General features: G+C 41.0%; 1 protein-coding gene across 2 annotated transcripts; it reads right to left on the reverse strand.

The window, feature by feature from the left end:
• Positions 1 to 7,456: 7,456 nt before the first annotated feature.
• Positions 7,457 to 14,836, reverse strand: KCNV1 (potassium voltage-gated channel modifier subfamily V member 1). Of its 2 annotated transcripts, XM_025265187.3 has the most exons (4): positions 14,528 to 14,836; positions 12,944 to 14,310; positions 11,534 to 12,063; positions 7,457 to 8,042 (listed from the first exon to the last, which is right to left on the reverse strand). In XM_025265187.3, exons 2-4 carry the CDS (start codon positions 13,408 to 13,410, stop codon positions 7,531 to 7,533), a joined length of 1,509 nt encoding a protein of 502 aa, XP_025120972.1. In that variant the 5' UTR covers positions 13,411 to 14,310; positions 14,528 to 14,836; the 3' UTR covers positions 7,457 to 7,530. The 2 variants fall into 2 exon arrangements, with proteins under 2 accessions (XP_025120972.1, XP_006047003.1); XM_006046941.4 differs by having other exon boundaries at positions 12,944 to 14,836.
• Positions 14,837 to 18,631: the final 3,795 nt, after the last annotated feature.

Here is an 18,631-nt window from a genome sequence, read left to right on the forward strand (position 1 = left end):
CATGTTAGCAATGGGTAAGAAGGTGATTTTGCTAACTGAATCTTCAAATATGTCTGCTAAAATATCCCTGAAGATTTATTTAGAAGATAATATAATGAGTGCCAAGTGGAGATATAGGACCTATCTGCCTGTCTACTTAGGAATTTAGAATCAAACAAATTTGTTTCTTTGAGTTCTTTCTTTGGCATATTTTATTAGTATGTGTGAAAAATTAAATAGAATATTTAACTAAAATTGAGAGTAGATGAATAAGTTAAAGTCATTCAAATGTCCATTGATAATAGATTTATTAAAATTATTATTATAAAGTTAAATATTCTATTTTAGCTTAAAAAAAAGAAATTCCACTGTTATCTGTAGAGATTTTTGTAAGGAGGAGCTCTTTCCCTTTGTTTAAAATCTTAAAATACTAATTAGCTCATGTGAGGAAAGAAGATATGAGTACAGCTAAAGGTAGAAGAATGGCTTTTATTCACATTTTATTCCTTTATTTTTCTTTTCCTGAGGCTTGTGGTCAAGGTGGTACAATTGTATGTGAAGGTTATTATTATTTTTTTAATTTGAGGAGCAAGTCCTGTTGAATGAATTTCCTGCAAAGTATAGTTTCCATAGCAACTGTAACTGTCTTTTATTTTCACATGTACCATTTAGAATTAGTTGACAATAATAATTATAGTCTAAGATAAACCATTTGCTATACAGCAAAGACATGTGTAAAGACATGGTTTTGGGGAAATTGTCCTAGTTTAGAGAAACTGAAAATAATTTTTTAGGAAAATTCAATTTTCTTACTTAAATAGATGATTGAAATTCTATCTACATATCCAGTGTGAAGTATTGAAGTGTTACTGATACATGCAAAGAACATTTTCCCTCCCATATTTCAAAATTACATGTTCTTCTAAAATTTTGCTCCTCAATCTCTCTCTCTCTCACTCTGTCTCTCAGTCTGTGTTTGTGCATGGATCAAACTTATCAAAAATTCTCCAGTTCAACTATTATTTCTTTGGAAATATTTTGAGCATTGAACAACAGAATAATGTAGAGAATACACACTTAGCATTATTCTCTTTTACTTATAAAATCTCTGAGACTATAAGCCTTCTAAAGAAGTCAAAGTAAGATTTTATATAATTGGAAGAAATGTCCCTCGACTTAGAACATGAAGAGGAAATCCAAAAGTTAACATATTTCCCGTATTACTTTAAACTTAGTTGCATAATACTGTTGAAGACTAAATGTATTTATCTACTTCAGTGGTTTCATATAAATTAAAATATAAACAGGAAAGTATTTTTCAGTCATTGGATTATTGAGTGCCCATTTAAATAGTACCATACTGAGTGTGATGCTACCAGTTCGGAATGAGATTTAAATTGTTTTGAAGTTTTCCCCTGCAATATCACTTTATTTCTTTGTTTAAGAATAGAAGTAAAAAACATGACAATGACAATTCTGTGCAGCGTAACTAATTATGGTGCACTCAGGACACAATAATAAAGTGTTTCTCAGATTGTACAAGTTTTCTTTGAGGTAGAGAAAAGCACAAGCAGATTAAAATTCTCCTTATAACTTTTTTAGGCTGTGACGGTTTCATGGGGGAAAGCGTGTGCTGCGGTGGGGTGCCCCCGCGGATAGTGGAGGAGGGAGGGGATGACTACCAGCTGCTATTCTGAGACCAATGACAGCAATGAATGCTCTACTTCATCCACTAATTCCTTTTTTTGTTGTTTTTATTCACAAAGAGAGGCCTGTAGGATCCCTGGAGGGGCCCCTTCTGGCGTGTATGAGGAAGCAGACCTATGCAGTTCCGGGGCTTGACCGTGGTGGCTGTGATATGCACCACTCACGTCTCCTCCTGAGGGCAGCGTGGTTGGCTGATAGCTTGAGCTATTGCCCATTGAGTCCATTTTAAAAAGAAGCGGGGCTCCTTAATGGGCTACTTTTGCTCAGGACTCTCCATCCACTCTGTGGAAATTTTCTTAGAAGTTGACTGTAGTCAGAGACCCTTTTGACCTAATCCTCATCTCTCCATCTTCTCCTCAGGCATCAGACCTGCATCATGGTCTGAAGGTTCTTTCCATTTTCTCCGGATTCCTCCTCTTCATCTTTCACAAGCTATTTTCTTCTACAATAAATGTCTTGCACATAATTACAAATAATCAGCTGCTGTGGCATCTGCTTCTCAGAGTACTTGATCTGACATAGATTTTGGGGGGGGATATCAATAATTTGGTATCAGATGTGCTCATCATGAAGTATTATTGGATGTTCAGGTGTAGCCATTGAATAGGCAGTTAAGCACACAAATCTGAAGATGAAAGAAGTGAGAAGAGAGGTCTATTCTGGAGACAGGAATTTGGGAGTTGACCAAGTATCAATGGTACATAAGCAATAAAACGGGATGAGTTGGCCAAGATAATGATGGAAATAGAGAGAAGGACAGGCCTGAGGATTAAGCCCAGACTGACCCTCTCAACCCGGAGAAGGCAATGGCACCCAACTCCAGTACTCTTGCCTGGAAAATCCCATGGATGGAAGAGCCTGGTAGGCTGCAGTCCATGGGGTCGCTAAGAGTCAGACACGACTGAGCGACTTAACTTTCCCTTTTCACTTTCATGCATTGGAGAAGGAAATGGCAACCCACTCCGGTGTTCTTGCCTGGAGAATCCCAGGGACGGGGGAGCCTGGTGGGCTGCCGTCTATGGGGTCGCACAGAGTTGGACACGACTGAAGTGACTTAGCAGCAGCAGCAGACCCTCTCAACCAGAAAAGGTGAATGAGCAATGAGGTAGGAGGGAAATCAGGAGAGAGTGATAGGCTGGCAGTCAAGAGCAGAAAGTTTTTCAATTATGGTAGTCTTTAATTAACCTTGTAAATGTTGTTGATGGACCAAGTGATATGAAGTCTGAGCATCGATGACTGGATTTAGCAACTATGGGGATAATTGCTGACCTTAAGAAGAAAGACGTAGAGGAGATGTATGGTGGGAGATGGATTTGAGTGGATTATCAAGAAAGAATTGCGGGGGGAAGAGTGATATTGCATAGAAATAAAGAAAATAGTATAGAGAAAGCTCTCAAGAAGTTTTGCCATAAAGGACAGCAGGGTGTTGGGTGTTTTTGTTCATTTGTTTGCTTTTGTTTAGTTTCTAAGAGGGAAAAAAATGAAACTATGTTTTCTATCTTGATAGGAACGATCCAGTAAGGAGGGAGGAAAGAGATGGGATAGCAGGGAGAGGGGAAAGGCATTCTGAAGCCATGTCCCCGAGTTTCAGAGAAGGGTGGACAGTTCAACTCTTATAATAGAAGGAAAGGCAGATTGAATAGGCACAGATGGAGGTAGGTGGATAAATGTGGGTGCTGGCCCTTGTGGAAAAATCTCTTCTAACTGATTCTATTTTCTGAGTGAAAGTGGAATCAAAGGGAGGTGTTAGAGGTTTATATTTATCTAGAGAGAGTGAATAGCTTCAGGAATTGCAGCATGATTGCCTTGCGGTGTTAAGAACCCATTTGGGGTTTAGGCATGAATGTAAAATGAGAGCAGTCAGCACACGTTGGCTTTTTCTGTCTTCATGATCAGCTCTGCAGGGACAGCAGAAATAGGCAATGGGTTGGAATTAATTAGGGTTTGGATTTTACCAGTTGAATACTGGGAAGGAAGAGAGGGGCAATGGAGTCGAGGTGGTCAGCAAGGAAGTGCTTTTAATACAAGGCAAGAGAGGATACGAAGATGGTGAGCATCCAAGTTGCCCCAGCATCCCTAAAGACATAAGCAAATGCCAATGGAGTTTGTGAGTAAAATTCTCCTTAAGTGACATTTTTATTAATATATCAGCATGGCTCAGAGACAGGTTCGGAAGTGGGGGTGCTTTTGCAAAGGAAAATCACCAAAGGAAGCACTAGAACACGTTATTTGCCAACAGATAGCATCCTGGACAGAACTGAAGGACTGATAAGGCAGAGATATTAATGGCTCATATTTCAAAAGAGCAGACTTTTCATGTTAACAGAATGTATCAGTAGAAATATTTGTCAAAGCAGTAAGCTTACTCAGTGATGATGTTTTGCTCAGATAACTTGGGCCAACATGTATATTTTCTGCAAGAACTAGTCAAAAGATATTAATGAGAGCAAGAATTGTACATTGAAACACAGCACTGAGATTTCTACCTCAGTTAAATTCTTTGTGCATTTAATACATTATGCTTTATACTAATTTGCATTAAAATGGTAAATGCAACTATTCCTTGTATTAATATATATAGAAAAAAATCCCAGTAAAACATGAACTTGAGGCCACTTCTACTATACATACCTCAGTAATTTCTTAAAATTGCTCCTTTAGGTACTCAAACATTACCTCTATGCACTCAAATGTTTTTAACTGCTGCTGCTGCTTCTGCTAAGTCGCTTCAGTGGTGTCTGACTCTGTGCGACCCATAGACGGCAGCCCACCAGGCTCCTCAATCCCTGGGATTCTCCAGGCAAGAACACTGGAGTGGGTTGCCATTTCCTTCTCCAATGCATGAAAGTGAAAAGTTAAAGTGAAATTGCTCAGTTGTGTCTGACTCTTCACAACCCCATGGATTGTAGCCTACCAGGTTCCTCCGTCCATGGGATTCTCCAGGCAAGAATAATGGAGTGGGTTGCCATTTCCTTCTCCTGTTTTAAACTAGTGTTCTTTAAATAGCCTATAGCCAAATTATATATATGTCCAAACAAATTAAATATTGTTCTATAGCAATTATTCTTAGACTTTTGACAAATATCAAATTTTTAAAATATTGGAATATAAAATTAAAGTTCTTGCCTTGATTTGTTACTTAAATTTGGTTTGCTTATATGTACAATTTATTGAATAGATACACCAATATTTTATATAACAGCAAAACTGACAAAGCAGTAATATTTTAAAATTTCTTTTGAAATGTCCACATCTCAACAAAATTTATACAGCTCATATACCATATTTCTGGAGAACATATTAGAATTTTCTGCAGTAGGAAAAGTAGACATGTAATACACTTTTTTATTTTCTAGCTATTAATTATTCTAAAGATAATATTTTTCTTGTCTAATTGTGGCTACACGGTGTAACAGCTGTTCCTTAGATGCGCCTTTCCACCTTTGAGAATAAGCTGATATTTTTCTTAAGGCATGTTGAATCTCTCTAGCCGTAAGAAATTGGCTTATTTGCCCCTGAAGGGTATCCCTGTGCACAGTGTATATGGGAATAATGAAATCTGTCATATACCTTCAAGGAGTATCATTTTCGGGGGCCAGCAGGTTGGAACTCATTCCTGGTTCTGGCACTCTCCATGGGCTGTGTGAATTTGGGCAGGTCCCTTCCTCTTTTTGTGCTTCAGCTTTGTCATCTGTGTTCCCCTCGCAGTCTTGAATAGAATATTAAATAATGCAAGAGAATAGGACTTGATCTGGTTTAACAAAGAATCTCAAGCCCCAGCACACAAATGGATCCTGAATCAATATTTGTTGGATGGATAAATATATAAATTATATAATTAGAAGAGTTTATCAATAGTAATTATGTAATAAGAATACCTTGAAGATACAGTGACAAAGTACATGATGAGTACAGAGTGCAGCCTGGATCTCTTCTTGGGGAGAGTTCTAGATAAGCCAGAATGAGTTTGCCTTCTGTGTCTATTTCCCCTTCCGATTGTGGATGGCGTTTATATTAGGACAAGTGGCCCTGTGGTATGCTCTAACACCTGGGAATTGTGTAAGAGGGAAAATATTTATTTTATTACTACTCATATCTCTTAAATATTTCATAATATTTGGGAGAAGTGGAAACAAGCCAAATGTATTAAAGTATTTTAGCATACAATTTAAAACTCATGCCATCAATGAAAAGGTTTTTAGAGCTTAACCATGCATATAAGAAAACTAGAGGTAGTGTATATGATATTTCACTGATTTTAAGATGCGCATTTTAAAATTTTTACATATCCAAACTCTGGATGCATTTTGCAATCAGTGGTATCTTACAATTGATTGGACTTTCTTTGGTTCTTTTTCCTGTCTTTTCTCTCTTCCTCTCTCTCTTCTTTGTAGTTTATAATAAGGTATCCTTAAATAGATTTAATGACATATTATACAGACATATATTAAATTTGTCTTTCTCAGTGTTTATTTCTTACCATAACTCAACCCTAGAAAGGACCTGTTAGGCATTTTTCTAATTTCCCAGCCCATGGAATATTAATACCAAAGGTATACGCTATAATCTCTTTGTGTATTGCATGGATATATGTGTTTTATGAATAAAAACAGTAGGATTTTTTGTCCCCCTCCAAGAAACAATTTTTGTTCCCTTCAGGACGCTACTATATTCACTGAGATTGCAGGTATGAAAATAATACTCTGTATTATTCTTAGTTTTTGAAATCTCATTTACAAGAACATTGGAAATCATAAACTAATTCCCAGGTTTAGAACTCTTGGCTTTAATTATAGAACAAACTGACTAGGAATTTTATTTTATCCTGAAATACTGTCAAAATGCATGTAAAGTTGGAACATTTGCTATTTACCCCAACGGTCAGAAAGCTATCCACAATACTTTTTGTTAACAATTAAAAGATTGTCAAATTCATCCAATTGTATCATTCAACATAACATTTTCATATTATGAAATAAGATGATTTAATAATTTCAGTGTATATACATTTAAGATCCTCACCACTTCAACTTTACTTACAAAGTCACCATTTTAAAGACATAACTTGAACACCGAGTCAATAACGAGATATTTAAAGACAATCTAGTTTCCATGGAGTATAAAGAGATATTGCCTTTATGTTCCACATATGCACTCCATGGGAAGGATGAGGAAGTGCAATTCTCAAAGCCTTTAGTTAGCACTCTTCTGCCACAGCCTAGGTAGTTTTTGGATTCTACCTTCAAAACTAATGATGGAACACAGAACTCAGTCCATTTGGGACCAATGTCTGCACCAGAGAAAAGATAGGCACTCAGTCTATGATCATCAAATCAGGATTTTCTCTCAAAAAGCTAATTGTTATATTCAGCAGCTTTAACTGTTTAAGAAAGGAGTGATTTACTTACTTGGAGAGTATCTCTTTATAACAAAATTGTTCACCATAATCTTCAATATTCACTTATCTTTGCTCTGGGCTATGCTGTTTAATGTCCATCCTTTAAAATTAGAGGTGCAAAAGACTAAAAATTAGTGATAGGAAAACATTTAACGTTATTGTATGCATTACACTATTATTTTATATTTGACAATTCCAACACGTGTCTATTGGCCTTGTTGCCTTGGGTGGTGTTAAATGGCTATTTTTGAGACTCAAGTGTGTCAGAACAATGTGCTGTTGTTTTGGGGGATGTGGACTATTCTAGGAGACCAGGCAACGTGTCAACTAAAATGAACACAGGCAGGACTCAAAAGAGACTCAGCAGCAGTGTACAGACATCCATATCAAGGCTTTATCAATCAAGTTAGTTTTACACAAGTTTTGTAAGTAAACTGAAAGTGAATTCAAAACCAGAAATCATCTCCTCCACTGCTCCTAGTACTTGCTCTTTCTCTGCCTTTCAGTCGAAGCATCTCCATGATACTCCGGGCATAGACATCTCTCAAGTTCACACTGATATATGAGTCAGTGGCTATATTCTTGGTAAGTTTCTTCAGAGCCTCACGCTGTCTAACAGCTGCTTCCTTGAGCTTCAGGGTGAAGTAGCAAGCGGAGAAGCGGTCGTTAATAATAGCAATGGGCAAGGCCAAGACAAGGATTCCCGATAAGATGCACATGAAGGCCACAATCTTGCCTGTGGTGGTGTCTGGTCTGATGTCTCCATATCCCACGGTAGTCATGGACGTTGTGGCCCACCACCAGGCACAAGGGACACTTGTGAAGGTTGTGTCGGGAATGCTCTGCTCAGCAAAATATTCCACAGTTGAAAATATAGAGATTCCCACAGATAGAAACAGGAGCAGCAGGCCAACTTCTTCGTAACACTGGGTGATTGTCATTCCAAGGGAGCGTAAGCCTGAAATAGAACAGTTGGTGTCAGTCACGGCCGCCCCTTCTCCCTTCCTCTGCCCATATCCTCTCCCTCTTCTTCCCTGCTATCCATCCCAAAACATGTGTTTGACATTTCCTATGGCTCCAGCATTGGGCAAAGTTCTGGGGGTACAGAGGTGATAAGTTACAATCTTCAGGAAGGTCTTAGTCTAGTTGATGGGGACTCACTGAGAAGGCTAAAAATAAATATAATTAGATTCATTCACTCACTTGTCTATTAACACGTGCGTGTGTGCATGCTAAGTTGCTTCAGTCATGTCCGACTCTGTGCGACCCTGTGAACTATAGCCCGCCAGGCTCCTCTGTCCATGGGATTCTCCAGGCAAGAATACTGGAGGCGGGTATTCTTGCCATGCCCTCTTCCAGGGTAATCTTCCCAACCCAGGGATCGAACCTGTGTTTCTTAGGTCTCCTGCAGTGGCAGGCGGGTTCTTTATCACTAGTACCACCTGGGAAGCTCCTAGCTATTAAACACCTACTATTTATACAAAAAAGATGAGAGATGAGATGAAGGGCAGGCAGGGGACATTTGATAGCACTTTGTCCTTTAGACAATGAGAGCCTCTGCAGCATTGTACGAGGAGGGCTCTTTTGGTCAGGTCTGCATTTCGAGTCATCACCTTGCACACTATTCGAAGGCAGTTTTATGTTGTCTCCTTATATTTTATGTGTCTGTTTTTCTCACTTTCCTGATAAATTTAACACAATTAGGGGCATCATAATCTGAAAGAGCCAGAAGAAGTAAAAGATGAGAATGAAGTGAAGCAGTAAAAACAAGTTAGGATTCAGGAACAAAATTCACAAAAAAACATCAAATCTACATGTGAGGACATTCTTAAAGGGGTAGCAGGAGGGGTTCCAGTACTCCTCCATTTCAATGACACCCATTGAAATTTTTGTCCTAAATACCAAATTTATAGCAAGAGGAGCCCATTATAGGATCGCTATTTGAATAAGGTATCTTCCCTAACACTAGAGATACTGATTAAAGTTTATCCATATTTTGAAGTCATATTAACATGATGTCACAGTGATATTGTCTCAAAAGTCCAAAGTAATACCTCTTGGAATTATGTTTAAATTTTTATTCACTAGAGACTATTTTAAATACATTAAAATACTATTTTTGCTCTCATTATTCTGAATTTTGTTCTTAGAATTTTGAGATGTTCTTTATTAGCCAGCTATTTTAAAAGACCAGTGAAAATAATTTGAGATTTAACTTTAAAAGGCATTTTAAATAATATCTTTAGAATATCTTTTAGAAAACTGGCCTTGATGTGTCTGTATTGAATTGGATTTCTGAAATTGAGAACATATGAAGAAATGCATAGTGTTTGGAAAGACTGTTGTCATTCCAATGTTCTAAACAGTTCATTTTGAAAAGAAATAAAGTGGCCTGAATTTCTGCAGGTTATATCAATTAACTCAGATAATCCTAAAAAATAACATGAGATAGATGTTATATTTATTATGCCATTTTACGGGTGAGCAGACCAAGGCACAGAAAAGTAGCATATTTAGTACAAAGTAACATGCCAAAGACTTAAAACTAGGCTGTCTGGCCCACCACTGTCTTCTTAAACCATTATTTCATAATACTTCTCAATTTTATTTATAGTTAATACCTAGAGAAATATGTGCTCTATGTTTATATTTTGCTAAATGTAATGCTCAAGATAACACTGTCAAATATTCATTGCAACTATTCATATCTTTTCAATAAATTAAGACTTTATTAATACTTCTACTTGCCTTAGAACTTGAGAAAACCTTTGAAGAGGTGACATTGTGGAAATTACTATTATTTTCTTTTTCCTTTCATTTGGGGAAAAACGTAGTCTTTACTGGGTGTTTTTAAATTGAATCCTGTGAAGAGTTTATAAATACTAGAAGAAAGCATCCCATTATGGGTGTCAGAAAACAAAGAGTGGTACTTCTAAAAGTTGTTGGAAACCCCATTATCAAATCCCTGGTGTGTGAGGCTAGCTAGGAAAATACACTACCAAATTTATGTTAGGAGCAGTCCTAGTTTTCTCAGAGATGTGAGGGGAAAACATATCTGAGGTTCATTTCTTCCTAGATATATAAGGAGAGATCTCTACCATCAACTCCTTTTAGGTGACCAGTCAGGCATATATCCATGGAAATCAGTGGGAATAGGAGTCTCTAGTCAGTTATTTGTATTTATATGTTTCGTATTAATATTGTATCCTACTCCAGTGTTTCTTAAAGTGTTTCTCAAGACCACCTACATCAAAGTTAGCTTGTTAAAATGCATGCTTCTGGATCCAACCCCCAAAACTAAAATCTGAGTCTCTGGAGTTGGGGCTCAGAATTTGCATTTTAACAAGCTTTTCAAGGGATTCTTGTTTTTATTAAAGTCTAACATAAGGGAACACATATGTGCTCCAGAACATCTAACAGACGGCAGGGCCAGTCACTGAGAATCCCTGCCCTTAGGGATGGAAGCATCATCTTTAATGGATTTGTATGGTTTCCTCTGATTTGCCTATAATTTCTCATGTACAATTGTGTGTGTTGTATAGACATTTTTCTAGAGAGAGTGTTCTTTAGATTTTCAAGGCTTTATGGATACATACAAAAAGCTAAGGCATTCTTGTTACTGTCTCTCTTAATGCCTCCCCAGTTCAGGACAAAAAAATTCTCAGATACTAGACAGGGCATTTAATTAGTGTCTTTAGCTTTCTTGTAAGTGCTTCCCGGATGGCTCATAGTGAAGACTCTGCCTGAGATGCAGGAGATGTGGGTTCCATCCCTTGGTTGGGAAGATCCCCTGGAGGAGGAAACGGCAACCCACTCCAGCATTCTTGCCTGGGAAATCCCATTGACAGAGGAGCTTTGTGGGTTACAGTCCAAAGGGTTGCAAAGACCCTTTTACTTCTGAAGCAAACATTTCCATTGTTTTCTCCCAAATTATGAGAAGGCCCCCAGTGCCCAGTCATCTCTTTTTGCATAGCCAGAGAAGGTCCTGGAGGACTGACTTTCTCTTCTGCCAACAAACTTATGTGAAAATTTCCTTAGACACAGAAAAGAAACTGGCTTATGTTCCTATATATCATATATAATTTGTGCATATCTTATTATGTGATGTTTATGCATATTTTATGTAGCACCTTCCAGAAGCACTGTGTCTTTAATTTCTGTACATCTTCTGGGCACCTGGGTTAAAATAAAATGAACATATGGTTAAATAGTTTCTCACATGTCTTAAGGAGAGAAAGTGTATGAGAGGCAAGTTGTCCTCTCTACCTGTGATAACAACCTCAAGGTTTTGCATTTCAGTACCTTTCTGGAGATCATAATTGGGTGAAATATAGCAGGTGGTATTCTGAGTGTTAACTGAGAGTCAAGAGTCGCTTCCCTTGGACTCTGGTCAAAGCCCTAATGCTTAAGAACAACAGCGAATGAAAAGGCATCACGAAACCTGAATACCTGTGGAATGCCTGCCCAGTTTGAGCATGCGCAGAGCCCTGAGCAGCCTCAAAACCTGAACGATGCGCCCCACGTTTTCCAGCTCCTGTGTAGTCTGGCTCCCACTCAGGCTTTCTACCAGGAGAGTGATGTAGAAGGGCAAGATGGCAAGGAGGTCTATGATGTTCGGCACCTTCCTCAGGAAGCGGCACCTGTCCCTCACGCACAGGAAACGCAGGACAAACTCCCCCGTGAACCAACTGATGCACACATACTCCAGGATTTCCAGCAGCTGTGGGTCCAGCCAGCTTAACTCGGCTGACATCAGGGCCATGTTGACGATGGACACCGCCACAAAGATGATGGAGATGACCCCAAAGATTCGGGCTGCTGTGCACGACCCAGGCTTCTCCAGGATGTTCCAGAGCTTCTGGCGGATGGTGGGGCAACGTCCCTGGGAGAAGTCCTGTTCACTCTCATGCTGACTCTCCTGGTCTTCTGTGTCCTTCTTAAAGTCTAACGTTTCACTCAGCTCCTTTCTTCTGAAGTATCTTTTAGGGAAGACAACCTGGTTATTAGTCTAACTTTTAAAAAATACTGAAGTGAAGTGGGAATTAAACTCGGCAGTGAAGTGGGAATTAAACTCAGTGAAGTCATGCTTCTTAATTCAGTAACATGCAGAACAAGTTCATGCTATATTTTACCCAGGCCGTCTTTTCACAGGACTCAAATGTGAAAGATTATTGCTTTTAAAACGGTGCTTTTGTGGTAGAAGTTTATATAGAATAAATCATACGTAGCAAAGCTACTTTAGATTAATGCATTTTACGACCTACTTTTTTCTTGTAACAAGAACAGAAGTTTGCAATAGGGAATTTTTTTTTAATGTGGGTAATGGAAAGATACTCATAATAAAATGGTAATAATAGCAAAGTAATTGCAAAATAATAGATCACCAAAATCCCACACTTATTCACAAAGAAGCAACTTTCTGTCTTCTGGATTTAAAGCAGTTCTTTATCCAAGTTTTAAAACTGAAGCCTCCTAAGTGTAATAAAGCACCACTCTCTATACTGTAACCTACATCCCTTTAGGTGTATTTTTGGGAGCATAATTTTTGACTCATCTTTACAACCACCAGATCTTTATTGCAGGCCTGACCGCTCTTGATTACAAATGAATTAGCATACCTTCACTAGAAAAAGCAGAAGGTTCAAAAAGTTCCATCAAAACTTGGCTTTGATGCTTTCCGGCCCCCACTGCCACCCTGCCTTCTTCTGGCTCCTAAACGGCCACAGGTAGTATTCTTAGGCCTGGCTCGAGCGAGGCTTGGGTGAAGTCTCAAATCTTGCCCCTGGCCGCCCCATCCCCACGGCGCCCGCTGCCCCGCCCCGCCCCGCTGCGCCCCCGCCCCCGGCGCCTCGCGGGTACCTGTCCCGGCAGCAGGAGTCAATGCTGAGCTCGTCGATGCCCCAATACTGGATCTCCTGGAGGAAGGAGAGCGCGCACAGCTGCTCCATGACGTGCAGGCGACCGGTGCGATAGTAGTGCAGGACGTAGCGGAAGGCTTGCGAGCTCCGGTCGAAGAAGTACTCGTTGTCCACGGGATTGGCGTCGTCACAGAGCTCCAGGGGGCTGGGCACGGCGGCCAGGGCCCCGCGGCGCCGGCACGAGGCCACCACCACGGCCAGCTTGCCCAGGCGCGTGTGCGGGAAGCAGGACAGCGCCTGCTGCGAGAGCACAAAGCGGCTGCCGCCCACGTTGACGGTGAAGCTGTCCCCGAGCGCCAGGGGCTCCCCTTCACCCTCGCTGCAGAAGACGCTGGAGTCCAGCGAGGTCAGGGAGGCGCTGTCCAGCGAGGAGTCCGGCGGCGCCCGGCCCCGGGGAGGCAGCTCCATCCTCGCCGCCGCTGCCGGAGAGCTCCTCGAAGTTGAGGGGGAGGGGGTTGGCACGGCCGGGATTTCCCGGGCTCCCGAGGGGGGTTCCTCCCACCCGTGAACCTTTCCTCTCTCCACCCCCTGTGCTGGTTCTCCCTCTCGCCGCTAGGGAGCCGCGAGTGCGCGGGAGCCGCGCATCCGTGCCTGGGATGGAGACGAGGGGTGGCGCCCTAGGGAATAGCTCACGTACGGACCAAGCCGAGGACAGCCTCCGGGCACACAATTGGTCGCTGTGGTCCTTCTCGGACTCACTACCCGATCTCCAACTTTGTAACTGAGACCTCCAGCCTGGAGGTGTTTGGGTGGAAGGCCTCGCGGCCGCTAGAGCGAGTGGGAAGGGACAGAGGAGGGAGGTCTACCGTGGAGGAGGGCTCGTCGAATCTTGAAGGAATGTAAGCAAGGGGGTGGGTGAGACTCACGCCCGCCTACAGGGGACCAAAACGAAAAGTTCAGCAGCAAAGGGAGGGGTAACCGGGTCTGAGTCTTTCGCAACTTCGGGATGTATATTCCTCCCTCTTCTTTTGCGGCGCGGCCTCATAGGCCTCCCGGGGAGAGGTCGCTGGAGATGCGCGCACGTGGGGGAGGGTGACCTGCGCGCGCGAGGCGTATCATTTGCTGGCATTCACTCTCAATCATTCTGGCACCCTCCTCTCCTAATTTTTGACCTCCCTGGTAGGGAAATGAGCGCAGTTAACGCTGACTTTTGATTAAGTCTCTGCGAGTCACTGCGAACCAGGGGTCGCCGTGGCCAGCTCGCATCACATGTTGAGACACTTTGCGCCCTTCGGTTCAGCCGAGTCTGTCCCTACAAGTTTCCTGGAGAGGAGGTGTTCTGGGCGCGTTTCTCGGCACACAGCGAAGCTGTCATTTTAGGAGAAGGGAAGGCAAAAAGACAAGGACTAGAACAGGCGTGGGCTGGGGCAGGAGTTTAAATAGGAACGACAACTCGGCAAAGGGAGAAGCCGAGCGCCGCGCCCAGGTGAGGCTAGGAGTGCATCCTCGGCGGCCCCCGGGAGTCGCGCCCTGGCCAACCTGTTGGACACGGGGCTGGAGTGGGGAGGCGGGCAGGGTGACTCACCTGCTGCTCCAGGCACATCTGGGTTGCGCTAAGTGCTCGCTGCTGGTTACGGAGCCTAGGTTTGATCCTCTGGACCTACACGAGTCTGACTTGACAGGTCCGGGAGCAGAGCTGTGCTCGCCACCGAGTTCTTCTGGTCTCCACTCGTCGCCACGCGACTCGCGGCTCCGGCCCCGCGGCTGCCGCGGAGGGTGGCCGCCCCCGCTCGCGTTCCCTCCCAGCCCCCGGCGGTTCCCGGCGCCAGCTGTGGGGAGTGCGGGGAGCGGAGGGAGCTGAGACCGGAGGAGGAAGTGAGGCGCTCGGTGACTCTGAATATTGCATTCATCCTGAAGGCACTTCAAGGATTCCTATATTAGATTCCCGGTTCCCTGAATCTGTGCGCTCAGGAATGCTAAAGAACAAAATTTTCAGCTGTGTAACTGCCCTAATCCTGCTCAACTCAGGGTTAGGGCAATTATGTTAACTGCTTTGGGTGGCATGGTTCAAGGTTTTCCCCATTATTTTCAGCAAGCTTCTGGAAACCTTGCTTTTTTTTTTTTTTCAGAAGTCTTTGCAAAAATAAGTGAACCATACTTATCTCCTCCCCACCCCCACCCCCTTGTAAGTAGTTTTACAAAGTATTTATAAGGAGATAAGCAGGCAGTTTGATGCAGTACAAAGGGCTTTTTCATAGACTGATGTGAAACACAGCTGTGTAGTTCTGGCTTTGTCAGCTGGCAGTGGGACCTCTAGCCAGCAAAGGCCTCAACACCTTCCTTAGTAAAAGTTCAAGTTTTAATTAAAAAAACACTCAGTGTTTACTGGGTGCTTACTTTAAGCCAGGAAATTTTTGTAAGCCCCTTACTCATCCAGTACCTTGTGTGATCGTCATAACAATAGTGTGAAGTAGAATATTCGTTGAAAGGACTGATGCTGAAGCTCCAGTACTTTGGCCACCTGATGCAAAGAGCTCATTCATTGGAAAAGACCCTGATGCTCTGAAGGATTGAAGGCAAAAGAGAAGACGGCAGCAGAGGATGAGATGGATGTAAAGCATCACTGACTCTATGGATATGAATTTGAGCAAACTCGGGGAGATAGAGACAGATGGACAGGGAAGCCTGGTGGGTTATAGTCCATGGAGTTGCAAAGAGACATGACTTAGTATATAGGTACTGTGAAGTTTTTTTTTTTTTTTTTTTTTTAAGGAGGTGAAGCTTTTCCCTTGCATAGAGAGAAAAATTTCTCCAGTATTTCAATTGTTGATTGGGCATTGAAAAAAGCCAAAAGTTCTGCCTTATTCATCCCTTAGTGTGAATAACTTGAATCAAATGATTAGCAGTAGCAGTCTCCTGTAATTTTACAGATTATTGTGAGGAAGGGGGAAAACTGGCTGAGGAGAATGACACCTTTGGGTGAGAAGGGAGGTCTTGGAAGGTGACCAGAGGTTAGCAAATGGTGTCTGAGGCTCGTGGGTCTCTTGCACTGCCACCAGGACCTTGGACTTCAGTTGTAATTAGTGGTGTCTTGTAGAAGCAATTGTAAGCAATTGTAACAGTAACCATCCTTGAAGTGTAAGCCTCAAGCTAAGCATCTGAATTCTCACAATGATCCCATTAAGTAAATTCTGTTATCCTTCCCTGCTGCATGCATGCTCAATCGTGTGTGACTCTTTCCTACTCTATGGACTGTATGGGGCTTTCCTCAAAAGAATACTGGAACAGGTTGACATTTCCTCCTCCAGAGTATCTTCTGGACCCAGGGATCTAACCTGTGTCTCTTGCATTTTGGTCAGATTCTTTACCACTGAGCCATCTGGGAAGCCCATGTACTGTTATCCTTAGTCACAAATCTCAACTCAGAAGCTCACAGGTAGTAAGAAGCATTCCCGGTTGTACAATGAATGTGTAAAGGAGTATGTGAAGGGGTCTTTCTGACTTCAGATTTCATTTCAACTGTTAAGATCCAGCATTTTCAATTGACCTTCAATATTGACTAAAACGATTTCAACTAATTAATAGTTAGTCCTAATTATAACTAGGAAGATGATTACTAGTTAACTGGGAGTATACAAACACAAATGACCCATCTTAAAATATAGAGTCTCTTGGATAGTAAAAATCCCTGCCTTCTTCCGTGTTCTGACCCCTTTAATCTGTTACCTCTGCCCTCTCATTGATTGTCCAGGTTTGAGTCAGAGAGTCCAGTGGAAAACATACAATGATCGGGGGCAATGAATCCAGTCAAAGGGTATCCTTTCTGGTCTTTGATCTTGACTTGACATATATCTTGAAGTGTGTGAAGAAGTGAAAGAAGAATTGTTGCTAAGTAGTTGTGGGTGGTGAGGTCTTGCTTTCGATTTCATTCCTACTTAGCATGGGAGGAACATGATTGTCATGTAGGAGGCAGCACAGAACTGAGACATGAAAACTCGACAATCTAATGACTTTGAGTGTATTTCCCGAGTCATCAGATGTCATATTCGGGTGATTCTCCATTAACAGTCTTGTGTGATGAAGTGCTCTACTGGTATTTCAGTTTTTCTATCAAGTCTTTGAAATATCGATATGAATATTGAATCTCCAGGTACAGCTTGTATTTTTAATTCTTCCAATTTTTATGAATATTTCCAAGTTTCTTAATGAACAATATTCTTAATAGTCATATTTTTAAATTGAATAAAAGAAAAATCACAAGATACCTTAAGCTGACAATTATAAAAGTAAAAAAGTCATTTGAAGCCACATTCAAAATGTCTATGATTACAAATCTAGAACATTTTATCTAGGTTTTTGAAAAAGTAATGAGAATGTATTTATATTAATGTTGTATTCAGCTATTCTGTGATTTACCTAGGGGCTTCCCTGGTGGCTCAGAAGGTAAAGCGTCTGCCTGCAATGCGGGAGACCTGGGTGATTTACTTAAATAATATAATGTTTCTGTGAAATTATTAATTATCTTTTCTATGAATGTTTTAAAAAGATTATACATACATGATCATAAGTGATTGAAATATTTTTTAAGGAAAGTGTACATTTCTTATTAATTTATATTCAAAGTATTGCAACTTTATGTATATAAATATCTTGATAATTAAATAGATAAAGAACATGTAATGACTGAAATACTTCTGAATAAAAGTGTTTTATTGAATTTCACTTAAGTAAGCGCTACATTTTTAATTTTCAGCCACTTCACTGTAGGCTTATATGTTCACATGAAAATCCCTTTATCATTCATTGGTAACACAGACCATATTTCATTGAGGTGTGCATGCTTAGCTTTGACTGTATTTCATTCCCTAGGGACTGACCACCAGATGAGTTAATTGTGTTAATATTGCTTAAAATGCCTTTGTGTCAGGACAAAATGATTTTATCTTCTTTCCTTTCACTGCGCTGGAATATGTTTAAAGGTAAAGGAATATCTGACAAATTCTATCTATTCATCTTTCATGTGCCTTGTGGGTCCTTGGAATAAATCCTCCCAACTGTATAACAGCCCACTCTAATGCAGAATTTAGCTTAATGTGGGCTCATTCTGGATTCTTTCCAACGGGAGGCAATTATCTTTGGAAATACCCAAGAACTCATTTTTATAGCCTAGTCTGCTACAAAGATCACAGGAAGGGTTGATGATGGTGATGACGAGGATAGTCATATGATAATAATAGCTGCTACCTTTACTTATTCAACCTTTGCCCTATCTTTTCTTAGCTGTGTGGCATTAGCATGTTTCTTGAATCTTTTGTCTCATTTTTCTTACCTTACATCTGTCCTTATTTTACAAATAAGAGTGACAACAGTGTTCACCTTATGTTGTTGTTTCAAAATTAAATGAGATAATCCATGTAAATATTTAGTGCAGTGTCATTATTCTTGTTGTCACAGTTATTATTATCACAATGTTGCAGGAATGTTTTTCTGACCGCCCCCCCCCCCCCCACTTACTGAGCACTTACTATGGGATATATCGTGGTAAGTGTTCATCTCATTTCATTTATTAATATAATTCATAGAACCCTCCAAGGAGGGTATTATTATAATCCTTAATTTACAGATGAAAAACCAGGATCATGGCATTTTAATAACTTCTAAAGTGTCATGTTCCTGCTGCTAAGTTGCT

The sequence above is a fragment of the Bubalus bubalis genome, chromosome 15 (genome assembly GCF_019923935.1).
Source record: "Bubalus bubalis isolate 160015118507 breed Murrah chromosome 15, NDDB_SH_1, whole genome shotgun sequence".
Classification (NCBI taxonomy): domain Eukaryota; kingdom Metazoa; phylum Chordata; class Mammalia; order Artiodactyla; family Bovidae; genus Bubalus; species Bubalus bubalis.